At 36.7% G+C, this 18,466-nt stretch overlaps 1 protein-coding gene across 5 annotated transcripts in view; it reads right to left on the reverse strand.

The window, feature by feature from the left end:
• The window catches only part of ANGPT1 (angiopoietin 1), a 289,955-nt gene that overhangs the window by 61,182 nt on the left and 210,307 nt on the right, over positions 1–18,466 (reverse strand). For all 5 annotated transcript variants that reach the window (XM_064384528.1, XM_012443306.3, XM_012443305.2 and 2 more), the window contains exon 8: positions 47–177. In XM_064384528.1, coding sequence (XP_064240598.1) covers positions 47–177 — 131 coding nt within the window. The remainder of the gene's footprint in view (positions 1–46; positions 178–18,466) is intronic.

Raw genomic sequence — 18,466 nt, forward strand, 5'->3', positions numbered from 1 at the left:
CCAAACCAATGAAGCCTAGCTTAGAGAATGGCCCCATAGGACTTACCTCCTGTTAACATGAGGGCACATTTGCACATACAGTTGTCATTGTCAGCATCTTTAGTGCTGAAATTAGCACCGTGTAAGGTCAGGCTGCTCTGTTTTCCTGCTGTCCCAGTGTAACCTTTTAAATACAACCTGAAGTCAAAAAGAAGAAAAAGAAAGATAAGCCATTCAACAGAATAACAGAACCCAGAAGACCAACTTGTTGAATGTTTTCCTTTTTCATCATTTTCTTCTTTGTTTGAACTCAACCATTCCAACAAACCATGGTAAGACCCAAACTATCTGAACCAAAAGAACAATGGAAGAAAAAAGTTCATTTCATTATGCATGCTCAAACTCACATGGTTCTCTGATAATGCAGGATCAAGAAAACATAAAAACCTGGGTTTATTTTATTAACACAGGTGTTAACCTCTAAACATAAATGGCTTTCAATTCAGTACATCACTCCCTTAATCCATTAATATATAATACTGCAGATGTGCTAAACATTATTAATAGCAACTCAAGGAGTAAGTCTCATTGACTGAGGACTTGCTCTGTGCTAGGCACTATGCTAAATGATTTCCATTGGTTATTTGATTAAAATTTTATATTAAATCTGTGATGTAGACATTAATATCCCCAATTTGTACACCAATTTTAGAGAACCTATGTAAGCTGGAATTTAGCTTGTATGAGTCTAGAACCCAAGCGTTGAATCATTATGCATTCCCTGGACAAATGTTTGCTGAGCACAAACTATATTCCAGTTATTGATCTAAGCATTTAAGACATATCAGAATACAAAAGAAAAATCCATGCTTTTGAGGGGCTTATATTCTATAAATATCCCTAAAATTAAGTTCAAAATTCCATCTGTTTAATATGGCATTGTTTGAAGAACCTATCTTACTATCTAGAAACATTTCTTACATAAAACTTGCATTAACCTAGATCAGTGGCTCTCTAATGGTTGTGCATGTAACAAATCATCTGATCTTTAGCTAAAAAGGCTTATTTACTAATCCCAGCAATGTTTGTTTTCAATTAGCATCTCAGATTTCTCTTTGCAGACTGTCCAAAGAGGACATTTTGTCAAGTATTGTCCTAGAATCTAAGAACTAGTGGGCAAATCACAATAGTTGCCAAATATAGTGCCCTATCTGATGTCTGCTCATTTCCTATTGATCTTACATGCTGCTTTCATATCCTTCTGGGCAATGTAGTGCTTAGAACAAATGTAAACTTGCTCAAGTCCTTCAGTGGCTCCTCAGGGCTTAGAGTAGCTAAACTGAACTTGTTGGCATTGACAGCTTGATGCTCAAGGTGTTCTCCGGCTAAGACTCCAGCCCCTCTCCCTGTAACTCTACCTAACACTGCTCCTCCATATCAGCACAATGTTTTGATTAGAATTATGTAGTAATATTCTAATCCATATAGGTCATACCACATGTAGGTAGTGACCTATATTCAAATCCATATAGGTCACTATCTCTATGCCTGGGTCTTATTTATGAATCCTATCCACCCACAGTATAGTTAATGGGTGATTCATATCTCTGTATGAGTGAGACACTTCTAAAACCTCAGCTAGCTGTGAGCAAAACATTACATTATTTTGAAATAGAATAATAAAGATCAATTCATATTTAGAGATATATTTTAACTTGTGCTTGCATCTAGGTATATGTGTATATCCTATTGTTTGTGGTGTTTGATATTATTTTTAGCAAAGAACAATATTAATGCATCTTTGTGCAATACTTTACAAATATTCTGCAGAGATTTTGAGCCAGAGCAAACTATACAATTAAACCTCAGTCAGCTTTTGTTAGTTTCAATAACTAATGGAGCTTCTGGTTCACAGTAGTACAAATACTCTTCTAATGTTGAATTATCATATAAAAGCTTATATTTTAAAACTCTGAGAGGTAGGCTACAAGTCATTGGTGATACGAAATTACAGATTTTTTAAAAATTGTGCTTTAAGTTCTGGAATACATGTGCAGAATGTCCAGGTTTGTTACATAGGTATACACGTGTCATGGTGGTTAAAGACTTCATGACTGAAACACCGAAAGCAATGGCAACAAAAGCTAAAATTGACAAATGGGATCTACTTAAACTAAAGAGCTTCTGCACAGCAAAATAAACTATCATCGGAGTGAAGAGGCAACCTACAGAATGGGAGAAAATTTTGTAGAATTTTTTAACGGTCAATTCACATTTGAGGCTGCAGCCAGCCCAAGTGGAGGGAGGTTTCACCAGGGGAAAGAAAGGTGACAGATCACCAAAGGGAGTTTTGGGACATGAACCTGGGTGAATGCACCACCTTACAGAGCTGGCGGGAAGTTTCAATTTGATCACTCTTTTGGAGGTCCTCAGTCTCCCAAAGATAGACACACACTGGCAAAACTAAACTTTTGTCAGGCCTCCATTTGCAGTCAAAGTAGGAAGATGGTGGGGACCCAGTCTCATGCTCTTCTTAGAGAAAATTTCACACCGAAAGCCAAATTATAATCAGAAAGTTAGTTGTTTGGTGAAGACTAGAATCAGAATTGAGAGAATAAGTGAATGATTCCAAAATTAAGTAGATGCGTCTCTCCTAAACTGAAATCTACTCTACTGGGACTGGGAGAGTGGAGCCCATAGGTGCTCTTGAATGAGCAATGGCAATTTTAACTCTGATTTTTTTGTTTCTCTGTGATTTGTAATGGCCTTCCTTCTTATGGCAAGTCAATACCATTTTCTCTGCAGCAGCCTGAAGCTCACTAATAAAGACAGACTTTCCAGGATGCAATTATTTTCTATAGTATCTTTTGCAGGGAATTCAGCACAAATGTTTAATTCTAAATGAGAGACTGCTATGTGCTTGAATACATAGTTTACACTTTTATCCTTTCACAAAGAGTTACAATCTAAGTTTCATAATTTACAATTATTTATTTGTGTAATCAAGGCAATACAAATGCACAGTTATAAATCTGAGAAGAAAAGAAAAGCAAAAAGAAGAAATAAAAATCAACCCACATCTTATCATCGAGTATAACTACTCTTGTCATATAGATTTTTAGTCTTCTCCTTGTTTTTCCCCTCCAAATATAAAATATTATTTATTTTTAAATATATGCATATCTGAACACATTCTTATAACATTTTTGAACCCTGTAATTAAAGCTTTTCCCCACAACCCCATTTCATCTCTCTCTTTAGAGGTATCCTTGAAAAACAATCTCTTCTCATGTGGAAATACAAATGGAAATAGAATTATACTTTACACGTTTCCATTGAGATAATTTTCAAATATAATTTCATGACTACTTTTTCATGCCATTACATTTTCTTCTCTAAGATAATTTGGAAGCTATTATATGAATATATCATCAATTGTCACAAGATGAAGGCTGCCTTCAGGTATCTCTATATATGTGTGCTGGTATAGGTGTTAGGATTACAATAAAATCCACATTTTTTCCTGACCTTTCCCCATATGAATGTCATCAATGCGATGTTAGGCTCCATGAGTAAAAAGACATTTTTCCAGATCTATTTAAGACTTGGAGGTCAGCTTCTAGTCTTGCCAGCTCTTCTCTGGATTATCAAAGAAGACTTACAACTAGTCTCATTGCTTTGAGTTTCATTTTTTCTTTCCCTTCCCTGTGAAGTCCATGCAGCTCATTCAAAAACATGCATCTCATCATACCTCTATCCTGGTTAAAGTCACTCAGTTGTTCCCCCAAAATTCAAAGGATAAAGTCCCAAGTTCCTTACTGTGGTTTGCAAGGCCTTTGAAGTCTAATGCTTGTCTACTGTCTACTTTTTCACATGCTTCACCCACCACAGCCCTCCCATCTCGTTATTTTCTGCACATAGACATAGTGCTCCAGCCTTACCCACTCACTCATTCCCTCTAAGCAACCCACTCTTATTCCTCCATACATTTGCAAGTACCATCCTCTCCTTCTAGAAGGTATTCTCCAGGTTTGAACAGCTTCTGAATTCCTCTCCATCCTTTAAGATTTATTTCAAGTATAACCTCAAAGAGCATCAAATCAGCATGTTCATGATGATACTTGTTGAATTTTGTCTTTTCACTTATCTGTTTCCCATAATAAACTGTGAGCTCCCTGAGGCATAAACTATGTCTTACTCATCTTTGAATCACCAGAATCTTGAAATCTTGAACAGTGTCTGAGATAGAGAAAGGCCTCAATGTTCATTGAATAGATAGATGATGGGTGTGCTAAGTAATTAATTTTTGGTAAGCTCAAGATACCAAGCAAAAGCAAACTCAAATATAAATAACTCTAATATCAAAATCTAGTTGGTCCATGTTTTCAGAAAGATAGCTTTTGCATCTCATTTAGTTAGCTGCTCAATATATCTACCTTGGTACCCACTTCATTGCCCACCCAACTCAAATAATTTAAAAATATGTATGTAGGGGTGTGTGTGTGTGTGTGTGTGTATACACACTCTCTCACATCCTTTTTCATTTTTCCAGTTTTGTTTTTTTCTTATTTTCTCAGAAACTTCAGAATATAAAAACATGAGCAAGGCATATGTAGATAGAATAAGGGAAAAAAGACTGTGTCTTAATTACTATTATTCCTTACATTTTATTGAATGATTTATTTGTATTGTATGAATAGCCAACTGAAAACAATTTGAAAGCAAATTCAAAATAAAAATATGCTTAAGGTTAATGTTTCAGCTAAAATAATGTTTTTAAAAAAAGAAATATTATAGTAAGGTGTGATCATAATTCCTTAAGGTCCTGCCCAGATTAAACATTAAAATATAAAGCAGAAATGGAGAGAAGTCCCAAGATGTGCAATATAAACAGTGATATATATTGGTCGAAATGATGTACAAGTAGAAGAAACTGATACTTTGAGGAATAATGGATGTTTCACTGTACGAGACTGAGTAGCACCTGTAATTTATATAAAGTAGCATTCATTCCCCCATGTCTATCCTTAGCATGTCACAGAGGAGTGGCTTATGCTCTTCTAAGGAAGAGACACACAATCTCTTGCACTGGGAGATAAAGATGAAATTTCATAAAACTCATTTCTTCTAAATACTATTTTTAAAACTTTGCAAATGAGGACAACTGTGTTTCTGTTGAATCCCAGAAGGACTTCTGGGAGAAACTATGCAGTCCAGGATAGGTCCGCTGCACAGTTCAGGGTCTCAGTCTTCCTTAGCAGCTCTTTAGCTAGCTCAGAGTCCCAATTTTTGGCCCAAAGCCAACAACCACAGCTGGTTATTTGATACATGGAAATTAAGGACCAGTCATTCATTGATACCAAGTATTGCTGTAATCAGATTTTAAAAACTTATTTGAGTTGAGGCTCAAACAGAACATTTAGACGGTTCTTTTCAACAGTGGTTCTAGCTAATATGTAAAGTCCTTATGGGTCATTAACTATCCATGGCTTTCTCTATGCAGCTAATAGTTGTTCCAAATAGATTTTCACTTTATGAAAGAAAAATCAATACACAGGATGGCTTTGTATCTGACTACAGTGAGAGCAAACTGAAAGCATAAAACGTTAGTGAGAATACATCTCCCAAAATAACACCACGGGAATCCTGGTTATTCATTTCTGTGTTCAGTCAGTGTATACATGGCCTGCATGAAGGATGATATGTTAGAAGATAAAAACAAAATGTTCCTCCAGAAAATAACATTAGGGACAGACATAAGGAAGCTATGAAAAAACAAAACAAAACAAAAAACTCCAGAGAATATAATTTGATGAGACCAAAAAAGCAGCCACAAAATAGAATTATGGCATTTATTCTTGTCTGTGTATTTTCTCCTAATAAAGAAAAAAATATGCGAGTCCCTTCAGATGGATGACTATAAAGAATGCCAGCACTTTTATTTTTTTCAACGTGCATCTTTTAGGAAAACTGATGTCCATTAAAATTCGTCATGATTCTCTAGTCATCTTTGATAAAATATAGTTACTCCTTTTCAATCACTTTTAGAAATTTCAGTAATTAAAAAGACTAAATCATCACATTTACTAGTGAATATAGGACAACAGTGAGTTCTATTATAGAAGAACAGGCTTCAAAATATCCAAGAGAGTCTAGAACTTTCTTGTCTTTAAAATGGGCAGCCCAATCTCATGAATCCAGTTTCTTACTAATTTTGTCTATTTAAGAGGCTCACTGTCTTCACATTTTTGCATCTTCACTGTACTCAGGGGGCCAAGCGTCTCTTTCATGATCGAAAGGAGTGGGAGTTGTTTGTTTGACAAACTGAAGTTTGGCCTCAGCCCTTTTAAACAGTAGACAGACTCTCAGATATCTGAACTTTAAGGTCATAGGTACTGACAAGTTGAGCAGATTTTTATTTTGGCTTTGAGCTGTCTCCCTGTCACCATATGGAACTAGTTTATCTTTCTCACAATTATTAAGAAATTCAAAATGATCTTCATGGTTTTCTTTCAGAGGCTGGTAGCAATGACTCAATCTGACAGAGTTTCTGACATGGCTATGACTCCTAGTTGCTGCTTCTGGGCTGTCTCTACCATATCCAACCTCTCCAATCCTACCCTCTTTCGACAGATAGAACGGGGCAGCATTAGCCAAGAGGGATGTCAGAGCGTGTATGTTAGCACTCACTTTTTCACATCCCGGAGATATATTCTATAACTCTATTGTCCACGCATGAATGGAATTCTTTACTTACTTGCAATAGCCTATCAATGAACATGTGATAAAATACTAGAAAAATATATGAAGCCAAATAAATGTACTTATGAAAAAGTGAGTGAATATATTAAAGACATCCAGTTGTATGACAATAATCTATAGTCTAGAAAAGAAATGTTTGAAAGAAGTTTCCAAAGAAAAGAGGATGTTAGTAGGAAAAGAATTGATAATGTACAGTGTGACTAATCAAGAATTAAGGCTGTGATAAAAACTTATAGATATCTAAAAAAATTAAAATATACAGATCAAGCAGATATAGGTAATTGGGTACAAAATAAGTATGAATGAACGAAATAACCAACAATAAAGCCAGTAACCAAAACTCTTCCTTTTTTCCTCCTTCTCCTCCACACACACAAAATGGATAGATAGACAAATAAGCCATTGGCTTCTGAAAGTTAAGGCTGCATCATGAACACTGTGTCTGGACAGACAGTATGACGTAACAGAGTTTGTAGTGTACCTGTGTGGGTTTGCAGTCTAACTCTTAGTCTTTCTAATCCTCAGTTGACTCATCTGTAAAATACCTCTAATAATAGTAATGTCTTGCCAATATTTTATGAAAATTAAATGAGGTGACACCCGGAAAGCCCTTAAAAAGATTGCTGTATGCAGAGTAAAGTCCTTGACTATTTGCAAAAAAATCAGATTAATCAAACTTCCCTAAACAATAACCATAAAATACACAGTAGCTCAATAACCATGGGTTATGTGAATGACTAAGGCTAAATAACACAAGTATAAACATATATGACCTTGATAGACATATATAAGTGTTCTGAGAGTGATAAAAACTATGAGATAGAGATACAGCTTATGAGGACAAGCACGGAGGCAATAAGCTGGAGCAATTAAAGATGAAAAGCACCAATTTTCTCAAACTCATGAGGCCCCATATCCTTTGGAAGTTTTTCTTATTTTATATAGAGGAAGCAGAGTACTAAATGTGAAGGACAAGAAACCAAAGAGTTGTTTTGCTCACTGACTACCTATTTAAGGTCTATGTTAATTTGGCTCTAGATGGTATGAATAAAAATCCTTCAATTCAAATGTTCATCTTTTAATAAATTTTCAGTCCTTTGAGAACACTACAATTTTCTTGCCATTATATAATATTTTATGGACTAAATCCAACATATATTTGGTTGGCTTTCCTTTCTTTATCATAATTGATACTGGCAAAAAAAAATTCCTGGAAAGATCATCCATGCCAACCTAGCCTTTAATTCTCACTTCTACTTGCTGAAAGCAATTCGTACTTTTTCTCATTAAATCTTCCATAATTGGTGTCATTTGTTTTCACAGGGAATTGGATTATTGGAGAATCACCAGAATTTGTGCATAATAATTTAACCATTATGCTAAGAAGGAAGTGACTATCTTATTTGCTTCAGAAGCTGCAGATGTCCCAAGGTAGACATGCTATTTATTTTGGAATATGTGTAATGGAAGATGTACACAAAAGTGTGAAAAAAGATGAAAAATGCTTGAGATAGCGATGGTCCTGGGAATATGTGCTATGATTAAGAAAGATAAATTTCCAAAGCTACAGAAAACCTTATCTCAAATATTGAAAAACTTTAGAAAATCAAGGTTCACTTAATCTTTCATTCTAATATGATTGCTTTAGATATTAGCTTGTATAACACCTTGTATAAATTGTACTCTGGTTTTTTATCTAAGTTTTAAAAAATATACATTTTAATGTCTCCCCTTCACTTACAAACATTAATATCTTAAAGAACTTAGATAAAATGAGTTTATTAACCTCCCAGGTCTTCTCAAGCTCTTGACTGTTAGCAGCAATTTTTGTTTCAAAACTCTGTTAAAATAACAGTTCTTAGCGTTTTGCAGTGATAGACATGAAGCTTGCATATGTTCAAAACTCATGATAAATTTTTCCTCCAAAGCAAATAGCAAACCAACATACTGTTATTGTTGTGTGCCTTTGGATAATGCTGTATGTATGTGTATGTATGTGTACATATATTATATATGTATGTGTATATGTATATATAAGATTTGTGACAATAAAACATTTCCCAAAGTTCAGAAATACATGCTGCAGTGATGATCTGTTTTTAGTTCAAAATAAAATAAGTAGTTATTCCAGTATTCCTTCCCTTTTTAAGAATACATAAAAAAATTTAGTGCCAAAAATGAATTATGTCGTACCAAGACCCCTGTTAAAAACACAGTCCCTTAAACTACTTGGATTCCCTTGGTGTCATGTGTGACTGACAGAGTCAGCTTCAAGTGAGTGCCTCTCTGGACTGATCCTCTTGCGGTGCCTAAAAGACCAGGCCAATGGCCATCTCAGAGAGTTTATAGGTTTTGCTTTGTTACAAAAATTAAGTCAAGACCTTGTAAAACTTGTGATTGAAATTGGTGATTTTTCAGTCTAAACAAGTACTCTGGAGGTAAATTTGTTCTCATTTTTTATTTCTGTTTAAAGAGCAGCAAGAAACTTTCTTTCCAGCATTCCCTCCGGGCAGATAGAGGAGAGGGTGAGCAAAATGTTCAAAACCATTGAGATGCGTTGTCTGAGGTTTCTTGCAAAGAGGAAATACTTTCTCTTGTTGTACTTGGACATTGTATTGCTATAAGGTCTGCAAATAAGCTTTCGGCATGCATGAGCAGATTCTTCTGTTGACCAAAATCATCAGTGTGCTTATTTGTCTCCACAATCAGTATAAGCTAGAGTCCAAACTCTTTATCATGGATTCTAGCCCTCTGTTATCTGCAGCACAGTAAAGCCCTACATACGAGTTACTTGCTGTCGTCTAAATAAGGCAGGCTGTCTCTCACCTCTGCATTTGTGTTCACATTGCTCCTCTGGCTGGAATTTCAAGTCCTTTCTCTTGCCATTAACCACCATACTTGCCTCATGAATGCTTACTCATTTCACAAATCTCTAAGGATTTCCTCTATGAAGCCTTTCCCAGTCCCATTTAATCCCCTCTAATGAACTCTATCCAACTCCAGTAGAATTGACCACTTCTTTTTTAGTACCCAATGATAGCCTAATTCCAAGGGTTCTTTCCCAGGGACAGTGAGTGTGAAGTCGAATCACACATAAATTTATACAAAATTTTGTGTTTCTTCATTATTCAGGGGAGAAAGTCCTTGGCTCCATCATTTTTTTTTTTTAAGATCCATGGTTCCTTGATCAAAAAACAAAACAAAACAATCAAACAGACATGCTAAAACACAGAAGCCAAAACTTTTGAGTTGACCATCACACGTCTGTTTCCTTCTCCTAAACTATTAACCTCACAAGAGAAGGCATGGTATGTCTGTTTGGTGTAACCAAAGTGTTATTTCTGTATCAGCATCACCTTGGTGGCACTTGTTAGGATTGAGAGATCCAGGTCCCAACCCGGATAAGAATCTCTTTATGGGAGACTCAGAAATCTGTACTTTAAACAGGCACCCTGGTTGCCTATATGGACACTCAAGAAAGAAAACAACTGGCATAGAGCCAGGAAAATAATAGTAACACATTAAATGTATGGTGGTTGGCTGGCTGCATAAAGTAATGAAGGCAGACTCTGATTTCAAAAGAACTATAACAACTTTTAAGAGAGTGATTTTAGTAAAGTTATGCAGGTAAAAGCAAAACTGTAGCAATTAAAAGAGAAATGAACAATGTATGTTGTGGGACAATTTTTTTATTATTTTTTTATTTACCTGCCATCAAGCAACATAGAAATTCTTGCATATCATTGTCAGGTAAAGATAAAAGAGATAAAAATAAAAGAGCCTGGAGGTTAATAGTTCTAGAAAACAAATCTCATTTAAGAAACAATATGGGGAACTTAAGACATGGCACTTAATGAGAAATCTTCAGTGGAAACTGTCATTTTATACGACAGAACTTTGAGGACAGGCTTTTTGACTTGTTCCTCTTTGAATTTCTGGCACCTAGATCAAAAATTGCCATATATTAGTCAGCTGTGTTGAATGCACAAAAAAACCCAGCTGTGTTCAATGTAAAAAAAACTTTGTCAATATGTCTTTTGTATATCTATTAGGAAATGCTTTTTTTCCAGACATGTGTCAAGCATTTGAAAAGGTTTCTGTCCTCCTAGAGATTACAGTCTAACAGCAATTACAACCCAGTGTGATATGGACTCTGATAAAGACATGCACAGAGCACAGTGGGAGGACATGGAAGGGGCTCCTTACCCAATCAAGGAAGAAGAGTTCTATGGACTGAGCTAAGATTTAAAGGATCAAGAAAATCCAATCAGGCAAAGGTAATAAACTCTTGAACAATAGGGGTTGAGTTCTGTGGGGTTTTGTTTCATCCACAGTAGCTTGCATATTATTGTTGCTCATATTTACCAAACAGAGTAATCAAATTATTGAATGAGAAAAAAATTGATGTGAGAAAAGGCCATATCAGAAGAATTGCCCCCAGAGGCCATGGCTGGCTACCTGTCCCAAGTGTGCCACATGCACCTCGCTCTCCTTCCTCTTAGCATCGTGATTATTGCCACCTTACATTCTAAGCTTAAGCAACGCCTAACCACTTGTAGTTTCCTAGCAAGACATGCTGAGTCTCACTTCTGAGCTAATCCCTTGTCTACACCCATCTCTGAACTATTCCCCAACCAGTTTGCCATATTTGTGACACTTAGGCCACTATTTGGAAGTTTTCTCAACCTTTCAAAACTGGTTAGGCCTCTCTAGTCACATCATATTTGTCTAAGTGAACTGACTGTGTTCAAGGCATTGTAATTGCCTGTTTGACTGTCTGCAACCATCCAACCCCACTCCATCCTCATCACACTTGGGTGTGCACCGGCATGAACACATGTATACATGACTGTACTGAAATCTTTATGGACATTTTATCCTAGAATAGCACATGATGAATGTATAACAAATATTTTATAGAGCCTTCATCTTTTGACAATGAATAGCAGTAGGGGAATCTAGAGCAGTGCATCACAGGACATCGCCTTAGATAATTTTTGGAGGCAGTGCTTGCTAGCTGGTTCTAGCAACTTTTGCCAATTTATAAGTTTCTAGGACAGCGGTGGTCTGAGTCCAAGCATTACCCATTCTGTGACAGGAATCCTCTGGGAATCCTTAGACCTTAACAGCATGAGGGCATTTGTTTTCATCAGTTTAAAAAATATCCAAGACTCTAGAGACTGACATTCATATGCATTTTTAAGTCAAGAGATTTTCCTGACACTTAAAATACCTAAAGTAGGGACGGGTGCGGTGGCTCATGCCTGTAATTCCAGTACTGTGGGAGGTCTCACTGGGCGAATCACAAAGTTAGGAGTTCGAGACCAGCCTGACCAACGTGGTGAAACCTCATCTCTACTAAAATTCCAAAAAAAAGAAAAAATTAACTAGGTGTGGTGGCACGCACCTGTAATCCCAGCTACTCAGGAGGCTGAGGCAGGAGAATCGCTTGAACCTAGGAGGCAGAGGTTGCAGTCAACCAGGATCGTGCCATTGCACTCCAGCCTGGGCCACAGAGCGAGACTCCATTTAAAAAAAAAAAAAATGACCTAAAGAAGGTACAAAGTGACTGTAAGACTGTGCCCATGCCATGTCTCTGAAGACCTAGGAAGCCTTTTCCTCTTCAATATTTCATCTCAGTCAAGGGGGTTTAAATGTAAATTTTGATGATTAAAACAAATCCTTCTCTGTTTTAGGAAGTAACCAAAACAAAAATCACAGTCTAAATAAAGTAATACATATTCCAAGTTGGAGAAATTATTTGAAAACACAAAGAAAAACTCCTTAAAACCTTGGGTTTGAAAATCTATGTTAGGAAGTCAGTGAAGTAGAAACGGCCAGGAGATTTCCTACAGATTTTTCCTACCTTTATCAATCCAGAACTGCTGTAAAAAAATCACTTTCCTCTTAGCATTTCATCATATTTGCTACTGGTCCCATCCAGGACTGTGTAGTCCAGAGGATCAGAGAAATAAGAAACAGTTTACTAAAAAAAAGGTAGGGGGCAAACAAGTTTTTCAATATCTACAAAAATGCAGGGCTTAAATTTACACAAGAGTCTCAAGAGAATCCTTTTCAATCCACATGAATTTGTTTTGTCCTTGAAATACATGCACAACATGGGAGTACTTTAATAATTTACAAAAAATGGATTGGGGAACTGGAAAGAACTTTGGCCTTACCTCCTCATTTTACTTCTGAGGATCTGGGACTTGGAAAAATGAAGCAAATTGTCCAAGGTCATTCAGAAAAGTAACTGCAGATCCAAGTCTAGAGTTCATGTCTCTGGATTCCCGATACAGTGTTTTACAAATTACATCAAACTACTTCCCAATGAAGATCTTGGCCAAAAACAAACCTTGTGCAAAAAGATATTTAATGGCCAAATTATTTTCAAGTTGTTTTCTTCACAGTTTTGGTTTAAAACTCTGCTCATCTTGTCTGGCCAACATGGTGAAACCCTGTCTCTACTAAAAATACAAAAATTAACCGGGCATGGTTGCAGGCGCCTGTGATCCCAGCTACTTGGGAGGCTGCACCCAGGAGGCAGAAGTTGCAGTGAGCCGAGATAGCACCACTGCACTCTGGCCTGGGGGATAGAGCAAGACTCTGTCTCCAAAAAAAAAAAACCCTCTTCATGAGGAATCTTCCATAACAAGGCTTATGATAGCCAGAAATTAGTTAGTTCTAACCTAACAATGTCATTTATCTTCAATAAATAATATAAAGTCAATAAAATATAAATATCTCGAAAACGTGCATTATAAATTATGTAGTAAGAGTATAATGATAAGATGTGTATTAAAAAAACTGTTAAACATTATCATTCAGAATTAACTAATACAAATTTTCTATTGTTTAAGATGGTTCATGACACCATCTGTGATAGAGGATTTACCAATTAAGTTAATAGCATAAAAAGACAACAAAATAATGAATTGTAAGGAAAAACTGTTCCCAAGATCTGGAAAAAATCACATGCAAAATGACTTTCTAATGGAATACGTTCACCAAAATTGTGTCCTTTTAACATTAAGGCTGAAAATTTATAATATAGTTTTCTTTTTATATTTAAAAATAATATAGTGAAATTTATTTCCAGTTGGTAAATCCTTTTTTAGTTATAATAATATAAGACAATGGTTTTTAAACTGTGCCATACTGTTTGCAATAATAGCAGGAGGCGACATTATATTACCTTCCCACAGCCATTTCAAAATAGATCAGCTTTATGTCTTATACATTATGATCCTTTGTAAGAATTTTCTTTGGGAGAGTAGGCATTCAAGAAAAGAAAAGAAAAAAAAAAAACTTAACAGGTGATTAAGCTTAGCCCAACCAATAATGGAACAAATTAATCTTCTGTGCCTTTGGATGTGATAGAATGGGAAATAAACAATATCATTTATTTAATATTCTTCTCAAGAAAGCTTTGATCTGAATCTAATCAGGAAGAAATAGTCAGATAAACCCAAAAAGAGGTGTTCTGAGAAAAGCTGACCCAAAGTCTTGAAAAATGTAATTGATAGATGAGTGGTAGACTATTCCAGGTAAAAGGTGACTCATGAGACATGACTGCAAATGCAATGAGTGAAGCTGGATGGGATCCTGAATCCAAGTAAATAAACAACTAACAATCAGCCAAGGACATTTTTGGGGACAAGAGTGGTGATTTCAATATGAAATATATAATTAAAAGTTGTTTATTGACTCAATAATATATTTTTTGACCATGATTTTTTAAAAAAAGTATGTTTGCTTCTTTTATTTTCTGTTTCTATTTTTATTTATTTTATTATTTTTTTAGGCAGGGTCATGCTCTGTCACCCAGGCTTGAATGCAATAGTGCAATCATAGCTCAGAGCAGCCTCAATCTCCTGGACTCAAGCAATCCTTCGGCCTCAGCCTCCCAAGTAGCTGGGACAATGGGTGTGTACCACCACATCCAGCTAATTTTTATTTTTTTAATTTTTAGTAGAAACAAAGGTCTCACTGTGTTGTCCAGGCTGGTCTCAAACTCCTGACCTCAATCAACCCTCGCATCTTGGCCTCCCTAAGTAGTGGAATTACAGGCATGAACCACTAGACCCAGTGTCTAAATGGCTTTCGTATTTGCATGATATTTAAGTTTACCAAATACAAAGTACATTTGTATACTCTTCTTGATTCCAGGATATCATTCTCACCGAAAGATAAGAAAACTGAGGCATAAAAGTAATAGGTGATTTGTCCAAGTTACTGCTAGATTGTGTTATTGTCAACTTGGTTAATGTGGGTACTCCATTTCCCTGAATCGCCTTCCTTACAAGGTTCTAAGCTGGGGTTGGCTAAAAGGAAATTTTGTGTGGGATTCGGAAGGCGAAAGTAAAGCAATGGTCTGACTCTCAGTACATCATCAGATATGAAGTCCAGAGGCAGAGATGCCTGGCAGCTTCCACACTGTCCATTTCTCCACTTAGCATCCAGCTTGGCTTCTTGATGCTGGCAACAGCTCCAGACCCACCGCAAGATGCTTGACTGCACAACCACATGTAATGGAGCTACAGCAAGGCAACAGATTTCTGTAGATCTTCCCTTTTGTGGTTCCACTTTGGTGACTGCACATGTTTGGTTTCTTAGATTTTCACAAGGTCTGGCTTGTCTGCCATGCCAGGTTTCAAGCATATGTTTTAACCTTATTTCCATAAGTCTCATCATGGCTCTGGCTCTCCTGACTGAACAGTGACAAACACAACCATGCCAGTTTCCCAGGTGGGGAAGCCGGATTTCTTCTCAGCCCCCACATCCTGATTCCTATTCCAGAGCTCCTTCCAGTGGCCCACAGTGTCTCCTCAACCCTACAATTAATCTGTTATTATTAAAATATTTTTAAAGTATTTATTGTTGCAGCGGTGGTTGTATATTTCTTTTTTTAGTTTTATTTATTAGAACCAGCAAAACTTCATGAGAAGTAAAACATCACTGTATCTTTAAACTGATAATAAATTCTCAAGTATTTATTAGAGAGATCAAAATTTAATTTTTATCGAACAATTGAAAGGTCATAAAAATAGAAAGTAAAGTACATGTAAAGGTAGTTCTAGTCTAGAAAAATTTTGAGCTGCAAAATGCTTTACAAATACTTGTAAGAATAGAAAATTGAAAACTGGAAAGATAAGACAATGTGTCCAAAGACATTCAAATTATTAAAGAGAGAAGCAGGGTTAGAAGAAACATATACTATATCTTAGAATATGTGTTTTGAGTTTATTGAATTCTAAAAATTAACTGAAGAACTTCTCTTTATTTGAGGATGACCACATGGTGGGTAGTTACAAGACCAAGGTTCAAATCAGACTCCTACTCATCTTATCAGTGCCTGTGACTTTGTGCAAAGTTCTATACCTCAGTTTTCTCTTGTGAAAACAAGACATTTGGTGCATAGTATGTGTGCCTCAAATATAGTTAGTTTAGTTAGTAACTTGGCTAGATTAGTTACATATCTTGAATTTTTCCAAAAATGATCTCTACAATTTAAAAGGTTAAAACACACATACACACACACACACACACACAGACACACATGCTCAGAGGGAGGGAGAGAGGGGTTTCGGGTGGGGGGGAGACAGAGAGAGAGAGAGAGAGAGAGAGAGAGAGAGAGAGAGAGAGAGAGAGAGCCCAAAACTTAGAGAGAGTTAATAGCCATTTGGATCCTGGATAGTTACCCAGAATGCTATGGGTCAATGGGAACACAGAGCATTCAAACTGGCCTAAGAACGAGGATGATGCATTTATCTGGGAAATCAGTGTAGAGAGATTTAGAGGGGAGAGGTTCAAGGATCTGTGGCAGAGTGAAGCATGCAGAACTGGGCAGAGGATATGCAGGGCTCATAGGCAGCCATGGTGAAGACCTCAACTAACCTCAAGTGGAATTTTAGATCTTGATGGGCTCTTCAGAATTGCCCTAAACTGGGGCAAGAGAGTCTTTATACTTTTTTTTTTTTTTTTTTTGAGACGGAGTTTCACTCTTATTACCCAGGCTGGAGTGCAATGGCACGATCTTTGCTCACCGCAACCTCCGCCTCCCGGGTTCAGGCAATTCTCCTGCCTCAGCCTCCTAAGTAGCTAGGATTACAGGCACGCACCACCGTGCCCAGCTAATTTTTTGTATTTTTAGTAGAGACGGGGTTTCACCATGTTGACCAGGATGGTCTCGATCTCTTGACCTCGTGATCCGCCCGCCTTGGCCTTCCAAAGTGCTGGGATTACAGGCGTGAGCCACCGCGCCCGGCCTGTCTTTATACTTTTATATTGACCAGTCATTAGATACAATCTATCTTGAAAGCGTAATCTTGGGTGATGTGCCTTTTTTTTTTTTTTTTTTGAGATGGAGTTTCTGCTCTAGTCGGCCTGACCTGAGTGCAATGGCGCAATCTTGGCTCACTGCAACCTCTGCCTCTCAGGTTCAAATAATTCTCCTGCCTCGGCCTCCCAAGTAGCTGGGATTACAGGCATGTGCTACCACACCCAGCTAATTTTTCTTGAACCACAAACAGTGGCTGGAAAGGGGACTTCAGCTGCAACCTGTCAGTGAATGTTTCCCGGTGGTGGAAGAAATAGTGCTTTAGTATTGAAGAGGGCAATGGGTTGACACATTACATCTACCACAGTAGGTATCAGGGAAGATTTCCTGGAATAAGAGAGAATCTTAAAGATTTAAGATGTATTTATGTGACAAAGTTAAGTTTATGTGTTGAATAAGAATATAGCATAAACAAAGGCCTGGAGGATTTAGGGAAATTGCAAATAGTTACCAGAACATACCATTAATGAGAAGGGTCTCCAGGTGGGTAAAGTTAGGGGGAGTGTATAATAGGAATAGGTGCATAATTAGGTAGCAGCCAGGTCATGAAGGGTCTTAGTAGTAGACTTTCACCTGCAGATATTTGAACACTGTTGAAATATATGAAGGAGGGAAAGACCAAGTTGTCTGTTAGAAAAATCATCTCAACAATAGCATGAAAGATATATTTGAGAGTATCAAGATTTGAGAGGCAGGAAGGTTCTATAATTGTCTGGGTGTTAGATGATGAGGGTCTGGATAATCCTACCTCTCTAGAAGAAGTATTTAATAATTTCACATTGATTACATGCTGTTTCACATGCTATGTTTATCACGACACTCTTATATTATTATTTTTTCTTATTTATATTCTCTTGTGTTCCATAGATTTTATTTTCTATCTCAGAAAATTATTTGGAGTTTCCTTAGAGGATAAAGGAAAAATATGTGTAATACATGCACATTTATAAGTTCATTTATCCATTCACAATACTTACTTTTAATTAATATGTGTCAAGAGCATGAGAAAGGAGTTTTTAAAAAACAACAAAGTTTTCTTATTTTTAAAATGTGTCTAATAATACCCACCTCCGAAATAGGTTTATGTTTGTAGTGTTAAAAATCATTTCATAGACTATGAAATAATATGCAAATCTTAGTGTTAATGCTTGGAACAACTGATCACGAAGAGACATGCCAATTCAAAGGGAAGAGACAGGAAAGGGGAAAAAGCACACGAGGCAGTGATGGACAATGCGAGTTCTGACAGGCCACAGGAACCATTACTGGTCCTAGAGAAGCAGTACTGGGCATGCGTGATGATACAGCCCGGGAGAAAAGTTGCCAGGGCTTAGCTTCCCTTTTTAGGCTTCTGTTCCATTGTTCTTTGAAACAGTGAATAAC

This window comes from Aotus nancymaae, unplaced genomic scaffold (assembly GCF_030222135.1).
Source record: "Aotus nancymaae isolate 86718 unplaced genomic scaffold, 86718_ANA_hifiasm-v0.15.2.pri h1tg000036l, whole genome shotgun sequence".
Lineage (NCBI taxonomy): Eukaryota > Metazoa > Chordata > Mammalia > Primates > Aotidae > Aotus > Aotus nancymaae.